Below are 27,929 nucleotides of genomic sequence, written 5' to 3'. Positions count from 1 at the left end.
TCAGTTCAAACAATGAATTCTTTCTAGTAAATGTTTTTCAGTCGTTGAAAAATGTTTTGCTGCAACATTTTGATAAAGCTTGCTCTTTAATAAAGAGTCGTTTAATAACAAGAGTTTCAAAATCAAATCAATTAAAATAAAGTACAATTGTAGGATTTGTAAGAGAAGTGTTTAAAGAGAATAAAGCAATAAACACAGTTTATTTTATACTACGTCTAGTCATCTCTGACACTTTAGAGGATTCCAGTATAATTTTCAACAAGATTAAAACTAAGTAGTCTCATCACTCCTAGTATCCCTAGTCACTCCAAGTAACTAGGGTTACTCTAACTAGTACCGAATTTCACCGAAGAGATACAAACACCAATAACATCTAAGCCCAATCATATAATGGATTGACACCATTCTCTACCAAAAACCTTAAGGTAATGAGTTAATGGCTATTTCATCTTTATATAATGTTCTACTTTCTCATTTCTATCCAATGTGGGCCTTAGACTCACACTTGGATTCCCAACACAACCAAGATAACTTTGCTCAACCTTCAAATTCGACTAACTTGACTCAATCTTCTAACCAGTCCAACTCGACCTACTTTGCTTAACCTTTGGTCTAGAGCGACTGGGTTAACTTTTGACCTAGTCTTGCTTAACCTTTGCTCACATTTAATAATAATTCAGTACAGTTTTTCACTAAAAACAAAAGCCAAGCCGTACACCTTACAACACGAATCACAATCTGAAGTCGAACGCACAAATAAAAACCTGACCGAACAGTTTACACAGAACAATTACCGAACGGTCGAAATAATCTTAAAAGAAAACAAGAGAGGGTCGAACGACCACTCATGCCAACCACTACTAGCCGAGCGCCTCACTGCTCGGTCTTTACTTCAACCTCAACCAGATTCTCTTCGTTCAGCGCCTCTTCCAAACGCTCGTCTCCATCTGCTCACATCCACACGGATGATCATTGCAATGACAAGACGGACGTACAAGTACAATGGACAACACAAGGAAAAACGAAAGGGTAAGCTTATATAATTTAACTCATGCATCAACATAGAATTTCAAGTAAACAATTCATCATACATGCATATTTCAACATACACATTCTTTACATAACAACCCACTTAAACGTACTCACTAAATAAAACTCAACACGACTGACTGTCCGGACTGTATGAAATCTGCGTAGTTACAGGCGTTCGCGCACCCGGGTGGTGTGGTAACTGGCATCCTCATCAGCTGCCACCCGAGGTTAGTACGTCCTGTCCAAAGTACCCCTAAGGACGACGACCTCCTGCCGTTCCCACACATGACGTGCGCCCTCTACTTGAGGACAAGCACTCACGGAACATCAGGATCGAACAGCCAGCATTAACTTCCCACAGTCATACTTTACAAATCTCAATAATCAAATTCTGAGTCGTTCCTCCCCGGAACGCTCTTTCAATCATTCATACTTTCATTTCATCTCATATACTGTTCATCACTCACTATTCATAATTCACTAGTCATCATTCCATAATCATTTTCATCATTCATAAAGAAGCCATTAAAAGGGAACGTTCTTTCGAAAGTCACAATATTTCCATTCATCTCATGCAATCTTCATCATATAATATTTGTCATTTTACTATTCATCATTTACTGTTCATCATGAACTATTCATCATTTAAATACCGAACGTTCCATCACAAGGGGAACGAGAACGAACACTGTTTTGCGAGACAAAAAGACGCTCGTTCGGATCAAAGAACGAACGTTAAGAGCGAGACCAAAGACGCTCGTTCGTATCAAATAACGAACGCTATTTTGTGGAAAATGAGAACGAGCGCTCAAAATGATACCGAGCACTATTCGGACGAACGCTCAATTCAAAACCGAGCACTATTAGGACGAACGCTCAGTTGGAGACCGAGCACTATTTGGACGAACGCTCAATTCGAAACCGAGCACTATTAGGACGAACGCTCAGTGTGATACCGAGCCCCAATTTGAGCGAGCGTTCGGTATAAGACCGAACACCATTTTGAGCGAGCACTCATTATGAACGAACACTAAACAGAACGAACGTTCAGTATAAGATTAAATACCAATTAGGACGGACGTTCAGTATAGAACCGAACGCCCTTTAGGACGAACGCTGGTGTGAGACCGAACGTTAATAATCTTAAAATAATAGACTTTGATATCGAAGAAGTACGAACGGTAAAATACACTATTACATATGTGCATACAACAGAAGGGCTTTTATCAAAGAATACCAAACACAATGCTTGGCCGAACGCTCAAGCATACCCTTTAGACACGAGGACGCTCGTCCTCAACAAGGGATCCTTCCAAATGAACGAATCCCACTTCTACTACTTTATCAGGAAAACCGAACGGTCAAGGACCGTTCAGCAACGAACGATTATGTTCATAGGGAAAGTTTCTTAGTCAATTTCTTTTGTATTCCAGTTCATCTTTTGTCATTCATACTCATAGATTTCACACGTTCATATCAACATCAACTTCCACATTTTATACAATCCATGTCATGTAAATTCATACATCTCATTTCACCGAGAAAACGAACGTTCATGCAGTTCAATAAATCAAATATCATGCATTATACACATACCATTAAATAACGAACGTTCACATAGCCAATCATAGAAGCATCCAACAGTAAAATGACGAACGCTCATTCATTCATACATCATGCCTTATTTTCTTACAAATAAATAACGAACGTTCACATAGCATACATCATACCAGTTAAATTAAATAAGCTTCCCTTACCCGGAAATGAACGAACGTTCACAGGCGCACACAGACGCTCTCTACTCAAATCCTTATCACCAACGCTCGTTAATCCACTTATCTGAACGAACGCTCAGAAACCCACCTATATTTGGTCATATACTGTTAGGACGAACGTTCAGAATATTTAAGAACGAACGCTCAACATGTAACTTAAGGACGAACGCTCGACAACACTGTTTGGACGAGCGCTCGTTACTAAGACGAACGAACGTTCAGAAACGAACGCTCGACAGAGAAAAAGAGACGAGCGCTCAAAACAACGTGGACGAACGTTCCATTTGTCAAGTTTTGGACGAACGTCCAATTTGAAACCAAATTGGACGAACGCGATTCTGCAGATTCTGCAGAATCGCAGGTTTTCCAGAAAACCAGAAAACCTCCATTTTTAACTCTAAAGCTTTTAGATTCCTACAAAAACAGTAAGGTTAACTAATCAAAACAAAATCTAGCACTCCTTACCTCTTGAAGACTTCCTTTGTGAATTCTTTGAGTCTAACTCTTCCAAAACTTGCAGCTCCAAGCAATTCCACCAAGCTTTGAACTTCTCCTTTTCTCACAAAAATGGCAGCAAGGTAGCAAAGACTCTTCCCCATTTGAGAACCCAGTACCTCCTTTTTATCTTCCAAGTTTGCATGGTGTCAAAACAAGAGAGAAGTCACGGACTTCTTTGTTCCCCACTTCCAAATAAAACCAAGTCCCGTGACTTCCTAGTTGTTTCCCCCACCCCTTCTAAAATAATATTAAAATAAAAATATAACATAAAATAAAATACTAGGTCCTTACAAAGGATTGGAAAAGATGCATTTCAATGAAAAACGAACACACTATATAGAACATGTAAAGAACGAAAAGTTGAAAATTGAAACAAGAACAAAAACACAAGCATGTTGATGACAATATATATATATATATATATATATATATATATATATATATATATATATATAAATTAGTTTTTTATGATATAGAATGTTCATCCAAATAATATAATAATGTTACCATTGCCCAGATATATAAATTGTGTACACATCACCCTGTAAAATTGTACAAAATGGTTACCAATTAAGTAGAATAAGAGTTTGATTTTATTTGGTACTGATTACATAGTAAACCAGCATTTAAAATAGAATCAGATATCTAATTTTACATGATTTTTTGAGACATACAGCAAAATGGATGAAGATCATGTTAACTCTCCCAGAACAACAAAAAGAGGTTCACTTACATACTTACATTCTTTAAAGCCCAGGTGAACTTGAATTTTGATGGACTTTAAGCAAACAGAAAATGCCAAAAACTTAGATTGCAGGAGTAACTTTTCAAGCCAAATCAATGGGTTCAATTCTCCATATATCTCTAGCATATTCATGAATGGTCCGGTCACTGCTGAATTTGTATGAACCAGCAGTGTTCAAGATTGACATTTTTGTCCATCTCTGCATCCACATCAATGAAATTTTGAATCGCTACATGAGTCATATGCTTGATAATATAACTACTGCATTAATTAAGCAAAATAAAATATTCCCTTCCTTCCATAACTGAGTAACGTTTAAGAATTTTTCACAGATGTTAAGAATAACAAGGAATAATTTCAAAATGCTGTTATTCTTCATATATGCTGTTCATGTGCTTGATATATTAGTGTTTTATGTATCATTCCTTGATAATACTTACTTTTTGATCACGATATGCCTTGTCAACTTCTTCTTGGCACTCCAAGTAGCTGGGGAAGTCCTTGCCTACAAGGAAATAATCAGCACGACCATAGCCTTCATTCCCTTCCAAGGACCCCATCAATTCATCGTAATTGTAGGGGCCAAAAACACCACTTCTTACATATGCCTTTACTTCTTCAAATCGTGGATCTGGTACGAACTGCACATTTTTAAAAGAGACCAGACAATAGTGAGATTATGATGCTTCCACTGGTTTGGCCTACAATGATAATATTTTTAAGGATCTATAGAGCCTTATTTATTGAATCTTCAACTGTTAGACTATACATATATCTTGTTGCCTTCATGCCAATTTGGAAATGCATCATGGAAGTAGAGCAAATTACCAGAATATGAGGGTTCTGAACTTGTTCAAGCTTTTTTTTTAGTGTAGCTGATATACTTCTCGTTTACATTTAGCCAATGCTTACGAAAGAAAAACATGAAAGGAAAGGGAAAGAAAACATTGAATGATGAATCATGTATTCTTATTCCTTTTAAAATTTACCTTTCCCTCGGCTCTTTCTTTCCGTAGCTCAGCAATATCTTCTGCTCGTGCACCAAAAAGAAAGAAGTTATCTTCTCCTACCTCTTCTCTTATTTCAACATTAGCTCCATCAAGAGTTCCTATAAGTATGCATCCATTCATTGAAAATTTCATGTTGCTTGTTCCACTGGCCTCCATCCCAGCCGTGCTAAACAGGCACAGAAAACGTTTAAAACAAAAACTGTTATAGTGGATGATAATATCAGTCCTATAAAAAATGAACTCAAACAAGAACACATAACCAACCACTTTGATTGTAAACCAAAAGTAAATTATTTTTAATATATTTTTGTGATACGAATATAATTCTAAAGGAAAAAGGGCAAAAGGGAATGATCACTAAGGTGTATGAAAGAAAGAAGTGGAAACCTATTCCGTGGGGTGACTTGCACACACCCAATGATTGGGATCTTATCAAAAAGATTTCTTTCTCTATTTTGAAGAGAGAGAAAGGAAGAATACAGAAGAGAGGGGGCAGGATGTGTAAGGGGCTGGCATTTTTGGGGTAATTGGTAATGAGGTCAGGGCATATAACCTGTTGAGGGTTTCTTCTCCTCTGTTTAGGCAGAGTGAGCAATAAATACAAGAGTTCTTTTTATCTTTTCCCCTTTGCCTTGTTCTTTGGTATCAATTGATATCTTGAACACGGTTCTGGGAGTGCATGGTCTTCACCCGCAACGCCATGGAGAAACGCATGGATGGGCTCGAAGAATAAATGGCGGAGCTGAAAAACATTATCTCCCGCGACTGGTCTCGCAATGGCAGACCCCACCGGCGCCAATCACATCGAAGACAGAAGAGGAATGCAGAGGTGGATGGAGAGGATGATAGCGAGGAGGGAGACAATCGAACAAGTTACACCTCTCGAAGCATGAGTAGTGACTCGTTGCGAGACTTTGGGGTAGGAATTGAAGATTCCGATATTCAGGGGGAAGACGTTTATGGGTGGATCGTTTGTGTGGTGTGATATTTTAAACTAAATTTAGTGGAAGAGAAGGAAAAGCTGGATGTTGTAGATTGCCTTGGAGGACAAAGGGTTGAGCTGGTATCAATGGTAGGAAGAGCAGAGTCAAGAACTCAACTGAGAGGAATTCAAAGGTGGGTTGATTAGACGATTCCAACCAGGGTTGGTCAAAACCCTTTCGGACCATTGCTGAGCATTAAAAAAAACAGGCTCAATTATGAAATATAGGGAGAAATTTGAAAGGGAATTTGCTCCCTTGAAGAAAGAGGAGGGGATTATGTTGAAAGGGATATTTCTCAATGGCTTGAAAGAGGAAATTCAAGTGGAACTAAAACTCCACACTGTGGGCACATTGGAAGAGTTTATGGATAAGGCGTTATTATTAGAGGAAAAAAATAACGCATTGCGGAAAGAAGGATTGCTCAACATGGAAAAGAAGGGAATTGACAGGGTGCTTGGTAAGCCCAATCGAGGGTTTATGCGATGGGAAAAGGAGGGAATAAAGAAGGGAATTCTGATGGAAGCATGGAAATAGAAGTTGACAACAAGAGGGGTGGAAGTGGAGGAAGGTTATCACAGGCAAAGGTGCGGGAAAGGAGTTGGAAGGGCTTATGTTTTAAATGTGGTAAGATGTGTGGTAAGGATCATATTTGCAAGATGAAGCATTACCAGCTTGTATTGATGGAAGGGTCTAAATAGGACGAATCAGATTTGGGAAAAGGAGAAGAGGAAGAGGCAGAAATTCTTGCAGTGAAGGTCTTACAACATTCATTGAAAAGTAAGGAGGGTTTAACCTCCAATAAATCCTTTGGGAAAATTAAGGGAATAATGTGCTTGTGTTGGTGGATTGCGGGGCTTCCACTAATTTTATTTCAAAAGAAATTAGTCACTCTATTGGAGTTGGGAGTGGAGGACACCTGAAAGTTGTAGTGGAGGTGGGAACAAGAAAAAAGTAAGAATAAAGGAATGTGTAAGCACCTGAATTTAGAAATGCAAGGGGTTTGAATTCCAGAAAAAGAAAAGTATAATGGAGTTGGGAGGAATGGATGTGGTGTTGGGGATGGACTAGTTATCAAGTTTGGGAGAAGTGAAGGCCAATTTCAGAAATTTGGAGTTGTCTTGGGGCCCTGGGGGAGAAGAGGGTGCTAAGAGGTGACCCTTACCTATGCAAGTCTAAAGTATCATGGAAAGCATTGAAAAAAGCCCTTCACAATGAAGGTGAAGGATATGTACTCTCATGCCAAGCTAATGGGTTGACTGAAATAGAAGGAGGAAATTTGGAAAATCCCAATGTAGTCTATATTTTGGAAGAATTTACAGATTTATTTCGAGAACTTGTAGGGCTACCTCATAGAAGATCTTGTGACAATGCCATCGTTCTTAAAGAGGGAGCACATGTCCCTAACATAAGACCTTACAGGTACCCCTACTATCAAAAGAATGAGATAGAGAAGTTTGTGAAGGAGATGTTGATTGTTGGAGTTATAGGGTCCAACAATAGCATGTATAGTAGCTCAATTATTTTGGTTAAGGAAAAAGGTAGAGGATGGAGATTTTGTGTGGATTATAAAGCCGTGAACAAGCTCACAATGCCTAACAAGTTCCCCATTACAGTGATAGACGAATTGTTGGATGAATTAGGAGGGGCACAAATATTTACAAAACTATATTTGAAGTCTGGTTATCACTAGATTCAAATGACACGAATGAGAATGAGGCAAAGACAACATTTAGAACTCATGAAGAGCATTATGAGTTTTTGGTGATGTCGTTTGGACTCACCAATGCTCCTTCGACCTTCTAAGCTCTCATGATACAAGTATTGCGACCTTATTTGAGAAGGTTTACCCTTGTATTTTTTAATGATATCCTAATTTACAGCGAGATAGATAGTCATTGAGCTCAAGTGAGACAAGTATTAACAACTTTCAGAGAGCATAGTCTGGTGGTGAATAAAAAGAATTGTTCCTTTGGCTGAAAGAGTATTGAATATTTGGGTCATGTCATCTAAGGCTAAGGAGTGGCAGCTGATCCAAACAAAATCCAAGCCATGTTGGATTGGCCTATTCCTAAAGATGTGAAAGGAATGAGAGGATTCTGACAGGTTACTACAGGAAATTCGTCGAGAACTATGGAAAAATACCTGTTGGAAGTCTCATATCGACTAGAGATAAGACCAATTTATAATATATAAATGGGTGCAAACCTCACCTTACAAGCCGATTTTATGAGGATAAGTTAGGCTTAAAGTCCACTTCTTAACATGGTATCAAAGCTAGGTTAGAGCTTATCCTAGCGATATTTGTTGTTTGTTGGGCATATTGTTCCACCCGCTATCGGACCGTTATCGGATCACCCATTAATGTCTAGTCTCATGCTCAAGATGTAAGGCCATTTTATAATATATAAGTGGGTGCAAACCTCACCTTACAAGTCGGTTTTGTGGGGATGAGTTAGACTTAAAGTCCACTTCAAAACAATAGCTTAGCCTCTAACTCAACAGTTAAAGAAAGAAGAATTTCAATTGAATGAAGCTGCTCAAGGAGCCTTCGAGAAGCTTAAGGCAGCAATGACTTGGGTTTCAGTCTTGGTTGTCCCAAACATTGAAAAATTATTTGTTGTAGAAACAGATGCTTCGGGTCAAGGGTTATGAGCAGTTTTGATGCAAGAAGGCCAACCTGTAGCTTATATGAGTCACACACTTTCAGAAAAAAAAATTGAGCAAGTTTGTATATGAGAAGGAGATAATGGTTGTGGTGATGGCAGTGCAAAAATACTACTTGTTGGGAAAGCCCTTTTTTATGCACACAGTTCAAAGGAGTCTAAAATTCTTGGATAATCAAAGATTAATGGGAGAGGGACAACACAAGTGGATATCCAAGCTCATGGGGTTCGACTTTGAAGGGAATCATCCAGAGTATAAGGTGCAAAAGGGTAAGTTATATTACCAAGGTAGGTTAGTCATTCCTAAACACTCTCCAAAGATTAACTCTATCTTAAAGGAATTCCATGATACTACCACAGGTGGCCACTCTGGATTTTTCAAGACCAATAAGAGAATATCTAACCTATTCTATTGGGAGGGAATGAGGAAGATGATCCAAGCTTATGTAAGAGGATGCAAGATCTACCAGAGAAATAAGTATCAAACATTGAGTCCAGCAGGGTTGCTGCAACCTCTTCCAATTCCCAAACAAATTTGGATTGATATATCCATGGATTTTTTAGGAGGATTGCCTAAGTTGAGAGGAATGGATACAGTTTTAGTGGTGGTGGACAGCTTCACAAAATATGAACATTTCTTAGCCTTAGCACACCCTTATAGTGCTAAAGAAGTGGCCGAACTTTTCTTGAAGGAAGTGGTAAAACTTCATGGATTTCCAGAGTTAATTGTTTCGGACAGAGACAACGTCTTCATGAGTTCCTTCTAGACAAAGTTGTTCAAATTGGTCAGGACTAAATTGAAATTTATCTCAGCTTACCATCCTCAAACGGATGGTCAAATGGAGGTGGTGTATAGGTGCTTGGAGACTTATCTCAGATGCATGACAGGGACAAAACCTCGGCATTGGACTAGATGGTTGAGTTGGGATGAGTTTTAGTACAATACCAATTACCATGAAGCTATAAAAGTGACTTGTTTCAAGGCCCTTTATGGGCGAGATCCCCCTCATGTGGTGTCCTCCATGGAAGAAGTGTCCTCCATGATGCAAGAGAGCAATGAGATGTTGACTGAACTCAGAGACCACTTATTGCAAGCTCAAAACCACATGAAGCAACAAGTAGACAAACATAGAAGAAAGGTGGAATTCAAGATTGGGGATTGGGTTCACTTGAAGATCCAACCATATAGACTAAAAAAATTAGCCAAGAGAATTAATCAAAAGCTGAGACTGAGATATTATGGGCCATATGAAATCAGTGAAAGAGTGGGAGAGGTAGCTTATTGTTGAATATAGTGAAAAACTATATTTAGATTAATCTCCCTTGTATAAAATACACACATAGGGTTCTCTATTTATAATAGAAGAAATATGGGCTAAGCCCAAAATACAAATGAGAAATAATAATAAACTAACTAAAAGATAAAAGATATAATATATCTAACACTCCCCCTCAAGCTGGAGCATACAAATTGTATGAACTAAGCTTGAAATAGATGAACTCAGTGTTGAACTAGATGATTTGTCTTCAAGAGTGTGAGGCAAACATAGATGGACTAACAACAGCTTGTGAAACTTCAACTTCAAAAGTGGATGAAGGAGAGTCGTGTGGACAATGATAAACTGCAAGGACTGATTCCCAATCAATGATGGAAGAGTGACGAGATCAACAGTGGTAGCTGAAAGCTAAGAGCTACAAAACTGCAGGGACTACACTAAATCCTCATCAATGATGGATGGGTGACGGGATCAACAGTAGTAGCTGAAATCTACAAAACTGCAGGGACTACACCCATATATATGTGACTTGCAGTGTCTTGGAAACGTACTCCCCCTTAGTGTGAACGGTGGAAATGTGGAATATCACAGTTGCTGGACCACTAAAACAAAACCAAATATTAAGCTACAATGCTGAAACAAAGGCATCAAAGATCCAAAGATATGTTGGAGGTCCAAGATTCTTTGCTGGACAACTCCCAAGTGGTGATACTTAGCCGTGTATCACAAGAAGATCGGGCTAAACTCTAGCCCAAGAAGAACTGACACAGTTGCGTCTGTCTGAGGCAGTAGCGACTGCAGCGGCGGTTGACTGCTATAAAACTGTAGGGACTAAATTGCCATCACTGACTGATGGGGCCTGTAGTGGCTGGAAGCGACAAAACTACAGGGACTGCCATCACTAACTGACGAGGTGATGGGGGCCTACAGTGGTTGGAAGCATACGGCGCCTGGACAGCGGCAAACGGTGCGGAACAGCGGCAAACGGCGTCGGACAATCAACGGCGGAGACGAAGATGGCAGCAATGGCTGCTCTGGAAGGTCTGAACAGAGAGAGGGAGGTCCGGCGAGAGCTATGGAGGTGTTGCGGTGAAACTCCAGACACCGGGAATGCGGCGCGTGCAGAACACGCGCCCGAGATCTGAAGAGAAGAAGGCGGCGCGTGGAGGCGTGTTGAGCGGAGTCTGTGCTTGTCTCCGGCGGGGTTGGCCGTCGCTCGAGGAGACGCTTCAGATCTGCTAGTCACCGGTCGAAACTGTGACGACGACCGGCGGCCGGCGACGGACTGGCTCTCGAAACCGGCGTGGTTGGCCGTCGCTCATAGAGACGATCCAGATCCGCAGGTCACCCGTCGAAACTGTGACGGTGGCCGGCAGTGGCGACGGCGGCGGCAGCGGAAAGTGGCGGCGACAACGATAGCAACGACGACAGCGGAAAGCGGCGATGGTCGGCGACTGGCTGCACTGAGAAGAAGAGAAAATGGACTGCCGACTGAAATTTTAGGGGCTGCCGGCGGCCATGGTGGTCGGCCACCGGCAGACAGCAGAGACTCGGAAGAAGATCAGAGAACCTGCACTGATACCATGTTGAATATAGTGAAAAACTATATTTAGATTAATCTCCCTTGTGTAAAATACACACATACGGTTCTCTATTTATAATAGAAGAAATATGGGCTAAGCCCAAAATACAAATGAGAAATAATAATAAACTAACTAAAAGATAAAAGATATAATATATCTAACACTTATAAATTGAAGTTGCCAGAAGGTAGCAAGGTCCATCCAATTTTTCATGTTTCTTTAGTAAAGTCAATTGTGTCAATAGAAGTAACAGTGCAGCCACTTCCTCTGTGTATAACTGAGAATTGGGAGCTAGAAATGCAACCAGAAGAGATTCTAGTTGTTAAAGGAGGAGAAGGAGAGACCGTGGAGGTGTTAGTGAAATGGAAGGGTATGCAATCATGTGAAAATTTGTGGGAATCTCTACAAAAGATAGGAAATTACTTCCCAGAACTTCACCTTGAGGACAAGGTGAGATGGAGTTGATATGAATATAATTCTAAAGGAAAAAGGGCAAAAAAGGAAGTTCACTAAGAAGTGGAAACCCATTCCGTGGGGGTCACCTTCACACATGGGATCTTAACAGAAAGATTTCTTTCTCTGTTTTGAAGAGAGAGAAAGGGATAATATAGAGGGGAGGGGGCAGCAAGTGTAAGGGGGCTGGCATTTTTGGGGTAATTGGGAATGAGGTCAGGGCATATCACCTGTTGAGGGTTTCTTCTCCTCTCTTTCGTTTAGACAGAGTGAGCAATAATATAAGAGTTCTTTTATCTTTTCCCCTTTTCTGTGTTCTTTGTTATCAATTTGCAAATAAAGAAAAGTACCTGATATGCTGGGACAACTCACTGCCCGGAATTAGCATTTCAGCAACACTAACATTGTAATCAGGAACAAATACAACCTGCACATTAGATAGAGACAAGAATCAGTCTTAGTCCAAAAAGGGCTAGTTTAACACTTTGTCCTAATTGTTTTATCTTTTCATTGGAGACTTGGAGTGACCAACTACCTGAAAATTTCTAAAGACAACATCCTATATCTTCGCTTTTAGGAGGGGGGGTCTTCTTATACTTATTATCAAACCCAAAATATCAGAACAAAGCCGTTAATTAGTTTAGTCCATTTTTTAATGGGATATTTAACCTTTATCATGTTAGACTGAAACCAAATCATCTGTGAACAATAACATAGATAGATTCTTTCTTCTTATGGTAAAGGAAGAGATGTTAAGACCACGTGTGTGTGAGGTCAGAAGAAAGCAAAAGCCTTCCTCAATGGAATTCAATCCAGGAATTGCCCATTTACAGAGTGTCATTCGAGATAAACCAAAACAGATTTTTATTTAACCATCGTCAGGCACACAACCAAAATTTGAATGACTATTAATGAATGACTATTAAGGACATCACACTATGTTTAAAAATCTTTACCCTATGTTGAATCATACCTTCAAAAGATCTCCAATCTCTGGATCACGGTTGATTGTAGCTCCTACATCCGTGATGAATTTTACTATCCTTTTAGCTTGAACATATGTTGCAAATGCTTTACCTCCAAAAATACAAACTCGAGGAACAAACATTTCTTTTCTTTCCTCGGCACTCAATTCTTTCATCCTTTTGTAGCGATAAACAATTCCCATGATATTCAATAACTGGCGTTTGTATTCGTGAATGCGCTTCACCTGAAAATGAATATATTAGATCTTTCTCTAACCTTGATTGAGTGAGGAAGAAACATGTCATTAGAGTTATAATGGTTATCCCACTTTCCCAAGTAGGTTTTATGTAAGACTTCTTTTCTATTGAGCCGACACTGATCGAATTTTCATGTGTAGCCTAATAATTGGTCAATACTCAGTTTGTGATGTATTTTATTTTTGTTAATAATCACGTGTACTTGTGGAGAAAATATAACACACTAAAACCACTACATTAAAAATTGAATCCGTGATATTATAGTAACATTTAAGCAAAATTTGCATGGTTGATTGCTACACTCTTGTAGTAAGCCAGAATCTCTCACAAAGGGTTGGTGTTATTTGTAGCACAGGAGATTTTAACTAACAGTACTAGGTTGCGGCCCTTCTCTTATGTGGAAAAAATTATAGCATATTAAGAGTTTCTACAATGCTACTGCCTATGAAAAAATTAAAAACTAAGTTTCTTTAAACAATTCTCATGCAACTATCAAAAGTAAACAACTTCACAAATAAAGCATGCTTGGGTTGTTCTAGGTTTACTCAAGCAACAAGGAGGAACTGATAAATAGCCTCCATTCCTTTATCTAGACCAAATATGCCCCCTAGACCTTCAATAAATGTTAACTAAAAGTGGAAGAAAGGAATGAAGTGGTTGGTGACAGAAAGCCAACCTGTACATCAAACATTGCACTTGGATTGACAACATAACCCGTTTTATCTTTGAGAAATGATGCAACCTTAATCTTGTTTCTTCTTTTTGCTTCTATCCACTCTAGTTGTAGATCCTCATTATCTGCAAACTGGTAAATAAAATTCTTAAAGAAAAGATATAGAAACTGTTACAATATAGGAAATGTCTCATGATATGTTAGATTATCCTCTAATATTAGCTTCTCTATTTCCTCGTTATCTCTTATGATTGGTTACCATATTTTCATTAGGATTATAAGTATCTCTTAGGATTAGTTACCACATACACTGTTTCATTCTCTTAATATCAATTAGTGTTTCATTCTCTTTTATATCTTCTTCCCAGTATCTAAAACCCCATAATTTCAATAAGGACAAAAATATTACCTCAGGTTATTCACAAGTAGTGTACTAACTAACAAATCAACTATATTGCTTGCTGTCGTTATGAAGCTAAATATATGATCAATCAGTCATGCACATATATTCATTGTCCAACTCTGGAGGTTAAATCATGTCACGGACAGCTTATCTAATTCAAATATCATTTTAAATTAATTTACCTTGCGAAGTATAGCCAATTTTTCAAGATCCGTTACCCAGTCTTCTGTTCCAATCCACTTGGTTATTATTTTACTAAGATCAGGATTACAGAAACGGATCCATCTTCTAGGAGTCACCCCATTTGTTTTATTCTGGAATTTCTCAGGCCACAACTGTCAAAAGTCATACGATGATGAAATTTGATGAGAATTTTACTTTCTGGATTACATATGGTGAGATCCCAAGAAAGTAATGTTCTTGAAAACAGTGAAATCATTTTAGTGTTACCTCGTAAAATTCATTAAAAACTTCATCTTTTACAATCTTGCTATGTATTGCAGCTACACCATTTACAGAAAACCCACCAGCAACACACAGATTAGCCATGCGAACCATCATTGGTAGTTTTGGATCAACTTTGAACCTTACTTCAACTTTATTGCCTGTATCCTCTTCAATTGATAGGTTTTCATCATATTCTTCTTCTTTTCCCTCTTCTCCTACTTCTTCTTCATCATCATTTTCGTCTTTTTTTTCTTCTTTTTCAGTTGCCATTACATCATTACCTTCAACATCAATTACCTTCACAGGATCAACAGTTGAAGTCTCTTCTGTACTAAGTAGTTCCATCACTGAGCTAGGCAACTCGATATTTTCTAGTATTCTCATTTTTTTATGTCTTTGTTGAAACAAGTCTAGATCATCTATCCCGTACTCAGAAATGATCTCATGTATCAACTGGATAGCAATGCAAACATGCATAACACTAAGATAAGATTTCACAAAGAATGATATGTGAATGAACAAATGAACCAAGAACTGTATATAATATGACAATCTAAAAATCAAAGTCTCATTTTGAACAATAATACCTCCTCATCTATCATTCGTATTATTTCCACATGTCGAGGAAGCAAATCCTGCAAAAGTGTCAAACTCCACTTCTCTAGTGCTTCCGGTAGAATTGTGTGATTTGTGTAAGCAACAGTTCTAACAGAAGATCCATTAAAAGATGGATAAGAAAATGTATAAAATCAAACAAGTAGTTATGTAGGAAAATAATCAACAAAGCACTCAATGTATATTACAAACGTTATTATTGAGAGGCTCTGAAATTTGAAGACAGAAACCTACTCTATTGGTTTAAGTTGGCACACTGGTCCTTGGTCAATGTAGCTGTTAGATTTCTGGATAGAGGAAACCAGGAAAACCGCTGCAAATACCTAAACTCACTAAATAGATCACGTATTATTGATTCTAGGCAACAAGTACAGAATGAATGCATCCAAGGGACAATGTTCCCTTCACACAGGATGGCAATGATCCTGTCAACAATTCTCCAAACATCCAAACAATGTCCCTGCATACAAAGACCCCCCCAACTATATATAGAAAGTTTCACTCAACCTAACAACCCAACTAACAACTACTTTTTAATATGTTTCCTCCTAACATACACATTACATATTCTATCAGTAGCTGAAGCAGTCTTGTTAAAAAAATTGAAGCCAAGGATTAAAAAGAAAAATTCAGAACAAAATCTCACTACCCTTTACAAGTAAATAATATCTTAAACAACAATTTTCCAAAAGGAAGTATTTCCCCTTAGAAAGAGCCATTCGGGCTTAAAGCACGTGCTAATACATTTGGTTTTGCTGAAATTCAACACAAACGGATGGAAAGAATTGAAATGTGGGATCTAATATCATTTTAAAGACCTACACTACCAAGCGACCAAGATATTAGCTGATATCTCAACAATGGCTTTATATCTTCTAAATACAAGGTGAATACACAGGTTTTGCAAAAGGAAGTACCTCTTGGTAATATTCCAGGCTTTCTCCCAACTTAAACCCTTGACATCCATCAATATCCTAATTAGCTCAGGAATGCAGAGAGTTGGGTGAGTATCATTCATTTGCACCACCACTTTATCTGGGAGAGTGTCCCAATTTACTCTCTTTCCTGATCTCTTTTCAAAGCGTGCTATGAGATCCTGGAGAGAGGCAGAGCACAGTGTGTATTGTTGCTTCAGTCTCAGAGTCTTTCCTTCTATTGATTCATCACCAGGGTACAGAACGTAGCAGATCTGCTTGAAAAATAACATTGAAAAAAGTGAGCATAATGTTGTGATTTATGCACACAGTCAACTGAAGTTAGTGCTAATACAAAGAAGTTTATATAACAGTTAGTCATGAAAAGGTGCAAGTTCAATTTGTAACAAGGAGAAACTAGACATTTGTTCATCCAACAGTCACAATATTCCAAAGGTTAGACCTTCTCTGCATTCTTCAAAAAAGCATATGCTTTAGCATGATCTCCAGAATTAAAAGCTTGCAAATCAAATTCTTCCTGTGAAACTTTTGTGGACCACAATCGCAAGTTTATAGTTGTTCTTGTTTTGTATCCTGGAATAGGAACATCATAAGCAACAGCCAATATATTTTCTCCTCCAACCCACTGTTTACTTCCATTTGGCCCTGGTATAACTTCTCCATAGAATTTAACAGGATAAGTGACATCATTTCTCAGAATTTCCCAGGGGTTTCCCATCTGCATAGACACAAATCGGTCAATGAATCAACAAAAGAACTTCTTACTTGCTAATGTAGCAACTGAATCACCCAAAAGAGTAACAAAACAACTAAAGAACAGTGCATGCCCAACCTAATATGAAAAGTAGCTTCAAGCCATTAACTATGAAACCATGCATATAAAACATACCTCAAGCCAGTTTTCAGCAACTTCGACCTGTCCATCCCTTGTTATATGTTGTTTGAATAAACCATACTTGTACCTAAGTCCATATCCCCATGCAGGGTAATTCAAAGTGGCCAAGGAGTCGAGAAAGCAAGAAGCAAGCCGACCTAATCCACCATTCCCAAGGGCAGCATCTGGCTCCTGCGGATTTTACATGAATTGCATTTAATGAAGCTTTACTCAATTATTTAAAGTATGTACATAAGATTGTAGCTCCTGAAGGATTATGTGGTCTTGCATAGTTTATCTTAGTCTTAGGAGTTTGATTCAATAAAAGAAAAATGGATTTTACTGGTAAACTTGATTACTTGTTTAACTGAGGTCAGTCCTACCCACCTTAGTTGCCACCTCTTTGGGGTTGCCATAATTGCAACCTCAAAAGTAGTGGTTTAGTATAACATCAACTAGTGGTATTTCTAAAATAGGGTAGATAAGTAAAGTGCAAACATGCCTTGCAAACTTATTCCGTGAGGTGAAGTTAAGCCCGAATCTACATTTTAAGATGGTATTAAGGTTGATGACTCGACCACATGACCAACTAAGATTAACGGAATTGGCAAGGAATCCAGATATGAGTATTCTTTCTGTCAAACTCTTCCTAAGAGTGGATCTATATATGGAGATTGTTAGATATATTGCGTTTTATGTTAATTAGAGAAACATAGTCTCTATTTAATTATGTTATTTTTACTTACCTATGTTAATTATGTTATTTTTACATATTCATTTGTATTTGGGCTTAGCCCACATTCTTATAAATATATTACTCTATATGTATTTTCTACACAAGAGAGATTAATCTTATACCTAGTTTTACTATATTCAATATGGTATCAGAGTCATTGTTAGTCTATCCTAGCGAGATTTGTTGTTGTTGGATCTATTATTCTATCCACTACCAGACCACCCATTAATGTCAAGTTCTATGCTCAAAATGTATATATCTCGGCATGCAGGAGTGTTGGAAGTTTCATCTCGACTAGAGATAAGGTCAATTCATACTATATAAGTAAGTGCAAACCTCAATTTTCAAGCTGTTTTTGTGGAATTAAGGGGAAGTATTAGATATATTCTGTTTTATGTTAATTAGGGAAACATAGTCATGTTATTCTTACATATTCATTTATATTTGGGCTTAGCCCACATTCTCATTCTTATAAATACATTACTCTATATGTATTTTCTACACAAGGGAGATTAATTCTATACCTAGTTTTACTGTATTCAATAGTAGTCATAGCTAAGCTCTAAAGGTTATCATCAAATACTCATGAATAAAAAAGGCTTTCACTTAGGGAAAATGTTGGTGAAAATCCAAGTTTTTTTTTATCAGCAAATGTCAGTTGTTATTATTTTATTAGTGGGGGGAATTGAACCCATACCCTTTCCCACCCTCACTTCAAAACCCACCAAACCAACCTTATAACTCACAAATGTTAGTGGGGGAGTTGAACTCACAACCTCTCCCACCCTCCCTTCCAAGTGTAAGTATAAGTCACAAATTGAGTAAAAAATGAAAAATTTAAGCACCACATAAAGAAGAAGACCCATAAATCTATTGTCTTTAAGAGTTTGGGTTATGGGTTGGACATGGTGTCAAGTCTCTCATGTGGGTTTGCCTTTAGCACATTAGTAGAGTGCAAACTTAATTTTATAAGCTGATTTTGTAGCCTTGAATTAAGTCCAAATCCACATTCTAAAGCTAACAATATATGAATCTATTAGTCCGCAAGATAATAGATAACAATTTTGTGAAATGGACAAAATAGTATTAGTTCTGCTCAACTTGCTACCTGTACGACTAAGTCAAAAATAAAATTAAATCACTATATAGTTTCTAACTAGAGAAGAAAATTGTAATATAAATAAACCTTGTTAGCCACGTCCTCTAAATTGTGACCCAACTTTGTGAGAGCCTCGGCGTAAGGACCCAAGAGCTGTAAATTCCCAATTGCATTTAGCAATGCCCTACCCTTAACAGTTAGGAAACGGAAGACATTAATTGAAATTAATAATTGATAATCATTTATTATGAAAATGACCTCTGCCTCAATAAAGTAAACCCAGTAAGAACCTGTAGATACTCCATAGACATATAGTAAGCTAGCTTGACATTCTTCCTTTCATAGTAGTCATTTGTTGCATTCCAATTTATGATGAGGGAATCACGAACACTCTCTGCAGTTGCAAAGAAAGCCTTATTGAGCTCAAACTTCTCCGGAGAAAATGGGGTGGTGAACTCGGCATGGAATTTTATGCTTGAAGCAATAGATGCAGAATCTGGAATAAATTCATAGAAAGTATCTGCGAATGTGAAGAAAGAATTATTAATTAGGACCTTATTAACAGGAAAAATAAAAACAATGTTCAGACTATTACTAATACATCTCATATTTTTAGCTCAATAAAAACATAAAGATGGGGAGAAAATCTTTGATAATGTAAGATTCAATTCAACTCCTAACTCCTAAAAGTGTTATAGTAACCATCATAAGAAGCCACTGTTTAGGTCAGCTATTATATGCATTGACAGTTTAATTTGATATATACTCGAACAGTGTTACCGTTGAACATGGTCATGGTGCACCACTTAATACTTCATACAATATTTTCCCCAAAACTAACATCTTACAAAGCTAACTGAAAAATATATAACCAAGAGAATTAAACATGAATTTCCGAATTATACACTAGAACAAAAACTAAAGAAATACAGTGATAAAGTAATCGAAAATGCAAGCAAGCAAGCGACCTCGTTTGGCAAGTGGATCTTTCAGTTCCTGCTTCTCGTCGCTGGCAACATTCTTCACAGAGAGTTTTCTTATTGACTTTCTGGAAATTGACTTTGTGATGACAAACAACTGCCAAATATTGTTTCTTTGACTGAAACCTATGAAGCTTGATTTTGAATTGTGATGTAAAGGTGAGCTGGAATGCCTGCAGGTCGTTGAGAAGGGTAGAGCGGCCATTGGTGCAAGGTTTTTTCAAATCAGTGCTTAAGCTTGTCCAAGAAAATAGCAACAAGCAGCACAGAAATAATGTTCATGCAATGCTGCTTAGGAAGACAAAAAAAAAAGAGTGAAAGAGGAAATGTTTATGTGTGTTTGTCTGTCTTCTTATCTTTAATATCTTGGCATCTGTAGACTGTACACTCTGATTTTGAACACGAGCAAAAATAGTGTTGCTATCCCCGATCTCTTTTGTGACACTGGTTGGTTGGTCCTCCTTCTTCCTTTCATGATCAAGAATCATGTTATTAAACTGGCATATGAACGAAACAGTTAATGACCAAATTACCCATGTGATATTTCTGCCTTACACATTCAGATTTTTTTCAGTAAGTTTTGTCCACATTTTGGTATAGCACGTTCATTCCTTGTCCGAATATGACCACTTGTACAGCAACACAATATTGCTACTTTTCTAACCCTGACTTAAAATCCTACACATGACAAAATAGATTGGGCTCATCACTGTGCTATGTGCCCATAATAAACAATTGATTCGAGTTTGAATCTAGAAAATTTTCTTAGTTGAGGAGTTGAGTAAAAGTATCTTGTATGTTCAATGAAACCAGCTTGCTTGCCTTTCAAGAGGGGCAACCATCTCTCCTTTCCAAGTTTGTGTATCAAAAAACAACTATGACATTCAAAATTTATAGATCAAATTGGGCAATTCCTATTGCGACATTAAAGTTAGCGTATCAATAGTGCACTCATATCTAACACTTTTGTTCTGTTACAAACAGTATAGTCTCATCCGACAAATCATATTACCTTGAATAAGGTCATACGAAAGGCCTCAGATACCATAAATAATCAAGAAAAAAAATGCATATATACAAAGACATGTCCTCAAGTATATGAGGTGACAACTTAATGGTCTTGAACAAAAACGAGTGGAAATCTCATTTAGTGTATCAATAGTGCACTCATATCTAACACTTGTTCTGTTACAAGAGTATGGTCTCATCCGACAAATCATATTACCTTGAATAATGTACAGCACAAGGTCATACGAAAGGCCTCAGATGCCATAAATAAGCAAGAAAGAATGCATATATACAAATACATGTCCTCAAGTATGAGGTGACAACTTAATAGTCTTGAACAAAAACGAGTGGATATCTCATTTTGTTTTCCTTTTATGTGAACCTTCACGACCTACTTGAAAAGGTGGTAACCATTAATAAATAGTTCAAGTCTCCGTAGTCTTCACTGGAGTCCAATTGCTCCTGGCCTCCTCAGACTTCTTCCTGGCACTTGTAACGAAACCAAGAACGTAACCCATGAATGCCCCAAGAAATAGCACACTTCCTCCCTTCACATACCATGACAAAGTGGACTCCACAATAACATTTTCAGCTTTATCGTTAGCATCAATACTACAGTCTCCATTACCACTGACAACTTCCCCAGATGCCAGAATTTCCACCATGTCATGCACCATACCGTCATGGTTTCCGACATAAGAAAGCACAAGCTTCTGCTTTGAAGCCACCAGTCTTGTGTACCCAAACTCACCCCCACGGTACAGGGACCAATTGGGCTGTGGAAAGATTGGGTCATTCGGATGGTCTGGCCTTGGTTCCCAGGTAGGTTGCCAATCTTGCCCTGCCATGCCAATCACAATATGAACAGTGTATGCTTTCTTGTCCCCTGTGCTCTGACCCACATTACCACCACATGTGAAGTTATTCAGTGCACAAAATCTCTCATATCGATGAACATGACCCCAAAGAGCAAGTGAGACCTTGTTATTCACAAACAGAGGTTCCAAATGCTCCAGCATCTTCCCTCTTAAAGCAGCATCCCTATTTTCATGACTGGTAGTATACATGGGTCTGTGCCCTTGCACTACCACAAAAGGAGTTTTGTTCCTGTCAACTGATTCCAGATCATGCTTCAAGAAGTTGTACTGGTTGCTCCCAGGGAGGAAATTAGTCTCCGTGGAAATATACACAAAGTGTACTGCTCCCATATCAAATGAATAATAAAGATTCCTAGTTGGCGGGGCTTCAGTTCCAGTCGGTTCTGAAGAGTTTCCAGGCATGTTGAATCTCAAACTGTAAGGCACACCACACTCACCGCCCCCATCTTTTCCATAAGTGGCCCAATCAGGTTTCCACGGCTGCAAAGGCCAATCATACTCATGATTGCCAATGCAAACATGGTACGCCACTTTGGACGCAACAGGCTCAATCTGGCTGAAAAAATGGTCCCACAACCACGAATAACCTCTTGCATAGCTAATGTCTCCAATGTGAGATATAAAGGCTGGCTTGTCACCTAGAGCTTCAACATCACGGAGGATCCACTTCATGGTTGATACGCTTTCATCCTGTGTTCGCACAAACGTATTATATGGTACACTTGTTCCCATGTCACCAAATAGGAAAGCTATTGTTTCATCTGAATCACTATTCCTCGAGACAAAACTGTGAGTTGCAGACCAACCTCCATTATCATTTCCAACCTGGAACATATCAATTCTAAACAGTTAATATCTTAACATTTCTCCATTCATGGGCTCACTGTTTGTGAGCATAACATCAATTTTGTTCGTGAAATTGACTAACACCAGACAGTTTAGTACTACCAAAAGCAAAATTAATACCTGACTTGGGCGTCAGCAAAACTGTCCTAAGCAAGTATTCCATATTCTTTTTATCAAATAAAATCTCATTCACCAGTGTAACCATGAAAAGTAATGACTTTAGTAAAATGATACTTTGACACACATAAAATTATTACATTCATTCAACACTATCATTTCTTATTTTTTGCTTTCTTCTTTCTTAACAATAATTCAAAATTCTTTTATGACCATTTTACCCTTATAATGTGTGTCAAATAAATATAAAAGTGTATAATTCTACCATTACTCTTAGGATTACTCTTTTTAAAAAGAGTATTTAGTTTGAGCTAAATAGATATGTTCATTCAATGTAAAAGTTTTAACTTAATTAATATAAGATCATATATACACTTCAGAAAAAATAATATGTACATTGACGGTATTTCCAATATCGACCAATTAGAAATTGTCTCGAATGATAAATTCATTGGTTAATACAATAATAATTTCAAAATCTATACACTTAATATGATTTCTAATTGATAGATAGCTGAACATATTTACGCCAACAGTGTATAAAAGTTAATCTCTAATTTTTAATGAAAAAATTATGAAGTTGGCAAATTTATCAATCATAACAATTTTTTCAATATGATCGAAATTTGAATGTTGGTATAAGAAAACCTCTGCACTACCAGAGCACGTATTATTTATTCTTCCATTTATTTCAGTATACTCCAATGCAAGAGTGTCATAAGACCGGAGTCTTAAACCTTATGAGTAAATATATAAAAAGTAGGAGTACTTTTATTTGATTAAGTTGTACGGAATCTATCAGATCATTAAGCTCTATTTTTGAAGATCAATTTGATACTAAGCGATGAAGTTTCAGAGACCAAAGCGTGTTTATGTTATTTTGTTAGACAACTTAAAGGAACTTAAACTGTGGCACTTTCGTGTATACCTTAAAAATCACGTACCTTGTAATAATACATGTGTCCCTTCTTCAAATCCGTAAGAAGCGCGTTGTGGATATAACCAGGGTCTCTCCACCCAACGCTGGAGTTGGCGGGCGCGTCGCACATGTGGTCCCTCTCATAGCGCTCCACACGTGCGAGTACGACGGTGTCGAGCGCGTCCTCCTTTTCCCCGTAGCGCACGTAGGTCTCGTGGGGGTTGGGCGTGACGTACATGACGCGCATGGCGTCGGGTTGGTCCCCGAAGGCCAGGTGGATCTGTCCGGGGCCCCGGTTCGGCGCAAAGGCAACCTCGCCGGAGAACGCCAGGAGGCGGCGCGTGGAGGGCAGAGGGTTGTTGTCGTGGTCCTTGCGCTTGGGGTTGATTTCGGATCGGGTCCAGCGGAAAATTCGGAAAGAGTAGTTGGAGCGGAGGTCAACGAGAGGGAAGGAGATGTTGCCCGACCCGGATTCCCAAGTGGGGGATTCGGAGAGGAATCGGTAGCCGACGAAGTTGTCGTGGGGAGAAGTCGGAGGAGAGTAGATGGCTAGGAAATCGTAGTCGGAGGGGCCTTCGACGCCGGACCATTGGAGGTGGACGAAGTCGCCAGATTTGGAAAGTGTGGTGGGGGTGGCGGAGAGGGAGGGTTTGGAGTGGACGCCGGGGAAGTGGAAGTGGAGGAAGATGAAGAAGCAGAGGAAGAAGGGGACTGTGCCATGATCGGAAATCATGGTGGTTGGGTGGATTTGGATTCGAATTCGGGTTCGGGTTCAGATTTTGATATTGGATGTGGGAGTTAATCTAGTTCGTGGTTTTGTTTGACGATGATTAGGGACGTGAAAAGCATCGTTTTTGCATTGAAGTGGCATATTCCATCCCTCAATCTTCTTTTGCTTTAGCCACTCTCAGTTTCGCTGTCTTCATGGATACGTATTTTTAATGAAGGGAATACTATATCAATCATTTAAAAAATATTATTATCATTAATTTAGCAAAATCATTTTAAAACTTCAAAATTAATTTTATGTTATTCGTTCAAAAATTAATTCTTCTAAGATTTAAATTTAATTTTGTTCCGGGGAAAAAAGGTTGATTGGTTTTAAGTAAAAACATTTAATCCCTTAACTATAAGGCAAAATAAAAATTGATTTTTACTTAAAGCTTTGATTATGTTTAATCTCCTAATTTTAAAAAGTAATAAATTATCTCATCTATTTAAAAGTGTTAAATTTTGCTTCATGTGCAAACACGATTAAGGCATATGAAGTGTTTACATGTCCCTTGACACACGTTGTTCATGTGTCATTAATTAACTTTTAAAATGTAATAATTTTTTAAGAAAAAGTAGACCAAATTGACTGTTTTAAAATATGGACCAAACATCTTCAAAATGAAACCACAAAGAGTTTTCTCCATTTCCGTCTCTTGAAGGCTCCCACTCCCCATTAGTGTTTACTTAAATAGATTTAGTGTTGAGAAAGAATAACAAAGATGAATATGCACGAATTGTTCGCATTTAGATTTGTAGATTTGAGAGAAAATGTGAGCGCTGATTTGCAAAATCTCTTTTATTTTCAATTTTGTTGATAAACAACGATTTACAATGATTTACAATGATTTCATTTTATTTTACTTTATTATCATATTTCTTTCTTTCCTCTTCTACTATTTTGTACCTTATCTCAAAGAAACAGAAGTTCTTATTCCTCACTTGTCTGCAATGCTTATTGGAACTATGCAAGTTAAAATATAAAAAAATAAAAAAATAGATAAAAAGGGAAAGGAAAAAAAATAGGATAAGAATTTAAACCCTTTAGTTGTCCTTATTTATGTGGGTTTTTCCCAATTTGATCTCTTTCTTGTTAGAATTCACAATTGAGTCCTCATAAGTGCTAATTTGAATCAATTGAGCCCATGTCGTTAAATTTAGTTAACGGGGTTAAGGTTTTGCACAGGTGGAAGATTGATGTCTCAAAATTTTAAAACGTGGCATACTGAGAGTTGAATACGTGGAATTTAGCAACTTTTTAAATTTTAATAATATGAATTTCTGAAATGGGATTTAGGGTTCATAGAAGAGGAAGAAGAAGCTACATGTGGCAAAGAAGATGAAAGTAAATTTGTCATTAAATGGATAGAGGATTACCAAAAGAACCTCATGGATCTGGGAAATTTAGAGCTGGAAAGGAACACGCGGTTGAAGAATCTTATTGCCAGAAGAAGAAAGGAGATTGATATTTGAGAAGAATCTAATAGACTTAGACTTTGTTGATATTCCTAGTAAAAACCCAACCTAGAAAAACCCAAACAGCATCCAAAGCACCATCGTGAATCTCCTCGCGCGATCTCCTTCTTTCACCTGTAATTCCCAAAATCCAGAAAACGCAAAAAAAAAAAAAACAAACCGCCACTCTCCCTGAAATCGCGAGTCTTCTCCTCCGTCACCGCCGCACAACCCAGATTCGCATTAGCCTACATCGCGCCACCTTCACTTGCAGATCCAGAAAAGCCAGAAGCGTCGTAACCACCAAGAACTTCTTCTCCATAGATCGTGACGCAAACCCTGCAAGAAACCACTTCATAGAATCGCGCCACCGCTTCCACGTTCTTCCTCCTCTAGAGATTTCGAAACCTACAAGGAAAGCAAAGAACCAGAAATAGATTCCTTAGTGCGACCCTGTAGCAATGTCGCGCCATCAGCAGCGGTGAGCAATCCTTCATTAGTTAGCCAAACCCACGTCGCGGTAGTGCATCATCTCCCCTTCGTGGCGTAAAAGCAGGAACAATTTTTCCCACTTTGATGCAATGCAATTGGGGTGGATTTGATCAACAACCATGATCTCATCGCCATTGACGCCGTCGTCTCCTTCAAGTCCGCCATCTGGTTCTGGATGACCCCACAGTCCCCCAAGCCTTCCTTCCACAACAACCTTGACTGCTACTCCCAGACCCCATTCGGAAATTCACTGCTTAATCTCCATCCCTTCGTCTGATCTACAACCATTTCTCAGATTTTTAATCTCATTCAATTTGATTGAACCCTAAATCCCCTAATATTATATTATTACATTTTACCAAAATTCCACGCAAGCCTAAACCATGCCACGTTTCAACTCTCACCATGCTACGTCTTAAAAAATTAGACACATCAACCTCCCATCTATCACAAACTTAACCCCGTTAAATAAATTTAACGGCATGGACTCAATCGATTCAAATTAACACTTTTAAGGACTCAATTGGAAATTCTAATAAGAAGGGGATCAAATTGAGAAAAACCCACATAAATAGAGACAACTAAAGGGTTTAAACCTTATAAGTTCCACGGAGAGAAAGGAGGGGTGACTTACCCCTTTGATTAGATTTTTTAGTTTTTATTACTTTTACTTTCTTTTACTTTTATTTTTTCTAATAATAATTATAATAATAATATAATAAGATATTTTAAGATATATTTTTCAATTTGAAAAAAAAATATAAAAATTAAAATTAAAAACATATTTTGACAAAACATAAAGTAATAATAATAATAATAATAAATATAATAATAATAATAATAATAATATTTTTTTAAGTTAAGAATTAACTTTTATTTTTTTCTCTTCTTATAATAATTTTTACAATTATATATAATATTAACAATTAAAATTTTATATTACTTTTATTAAGGGTATTTTGATAATTTTTAATTTCTACCAAATAAATAATTTTTTTATTTGTCACATCGGTCAAATCTTATACTAATTTTTACAAACTTTACTTCCAAATCCACTCTCACTCACCTCAAATCCACTCAAAAAAACAACAATCAATTCATCTTGAAATATCCTCAAATTCATTCACTCATTCTCCCCAAATCAATCTTGTAAAGTGAACACAGCGTTGCAATTGTATGTCACAAAATTGTCGATGATGATGTCGACCACCTCTGGATTTAAGTCTTTGTCAACGTTGTCAATGCCAAGGTCATCATTAGAGGTGTCATCATTTGGAAACATCATACACACATATAAATATAAGTATCTCAATCTTTCAGAGATCAAATTAAGTATTTTCTCAAAATTTTCTGAGTTCTTGCATTCACGTTTAAGCTCTATGAAAAAATTGTGCATCAAAATATGTAAAACTAGATATTCATTCTTTTTGGGATTAAGA

The 27,929-nt window shown here is 37.7% G+C and overlaps 2 protein-coding genes and 1 long non-coding RNA gene across 3 annotated transcripts; all 3 read right to left on the bottom strand.

Moving 5' to 3' along the window:
* Nucleotides 1-202: 202 nt before the first annotated feature.
* LOC128196379 (uncharacterized) lies at nt 203-3,529 on the bottom strand. Its single transcript, XR_008248648.1, has 3 exons — nt 3,273-3,529; nt 2,790-2,895; nt 203-947 (listed from the first exon to the last, which is right to left on the bottom strand). It is a non-coding gene; the product is annotated as an uncharacterized LOC128196379 (long non-coding RNA).
* Nucleotides 3,530-3,791: 262 nt separating this feature from the next.
* On the bottom strand, nt 3,792-20,491 carry LOC108323025 (alpha-1,4 glucan phosphorylase L-2 isozyme, chloroplastic/amyloplastic). Its single transcript, XM_017555351.2, has 15 exons — nt 19,993-20,491; nt 19,315-19,544; nt 19,112-19,213; nt 17,205-17,381; nt 16,758-17,033; nt 16,298-16,569; nt 15,353-15,470; nt 14,769-15,218; nt 14,501-14,653; nt 13,919-14,047; nt 12,993-13,229; nt 12,370-12,446; nt 5,040-5,226; nt 4,491-4,691; nt 3,792-4,249 (listed from the first exon to the last, which is right to left on the bottom strand). The coding sequence occupies exons 1-15, from the start codon at nt 20,207-20,209 to the stop codon at nt 4,133-4,135; spliced, it is 2,943 nt and encodes a 980-aa protein (XP_017410840.1). The 5' UTR covers nt 20,210-20,491; the 3' UTR covers nt 3,792-4,132.
* Nucleotides 20,492-21,124: 633 nt separating this feature from the next.
* On the bottom strand, nt 21,125-24,756 carry LOC108323026 (probable inactive purple acid phosphatase 9). Its single transcript, XM_017555353.2, has 2 exons — nt 23,798-24,756; nt 21,125-22,715 (listed from the first exon to the last, which is right to left on the bottom strand). Exons 1-2 carry the CDS (start codon nt 24,503-24,505, stop codon nt 21,438-21,440), a joined length of 1,986 nt encoding a protein of 661 aa, XP_017410842.1. The 5' UTR covers nt 24,506-24,756; the 3' UTR covers nt 21,125-21,437.
* Nucleotides 24,757-27,929: the final 3,173 nt, after the last annotated feature.

Source organism: Vigna angularis, chromosome 1 (genome assembly GCF_016808095.1).
Source record: "Vigna angularis cultivar LongXiaoDou No.4 chromosome 1, ASM1680809v1, whole genome shotgun sequence".
Classification (NCBI taxonomy): Eukaryota; Viridiplantae; Streptophyta; class Magnoliopsida; order Fabales; family Fabaceae; genus Vigna; species Vigna angularis.
This window is presented reverse-complemented; position numbering and strand designations above follow the sequence as displayed.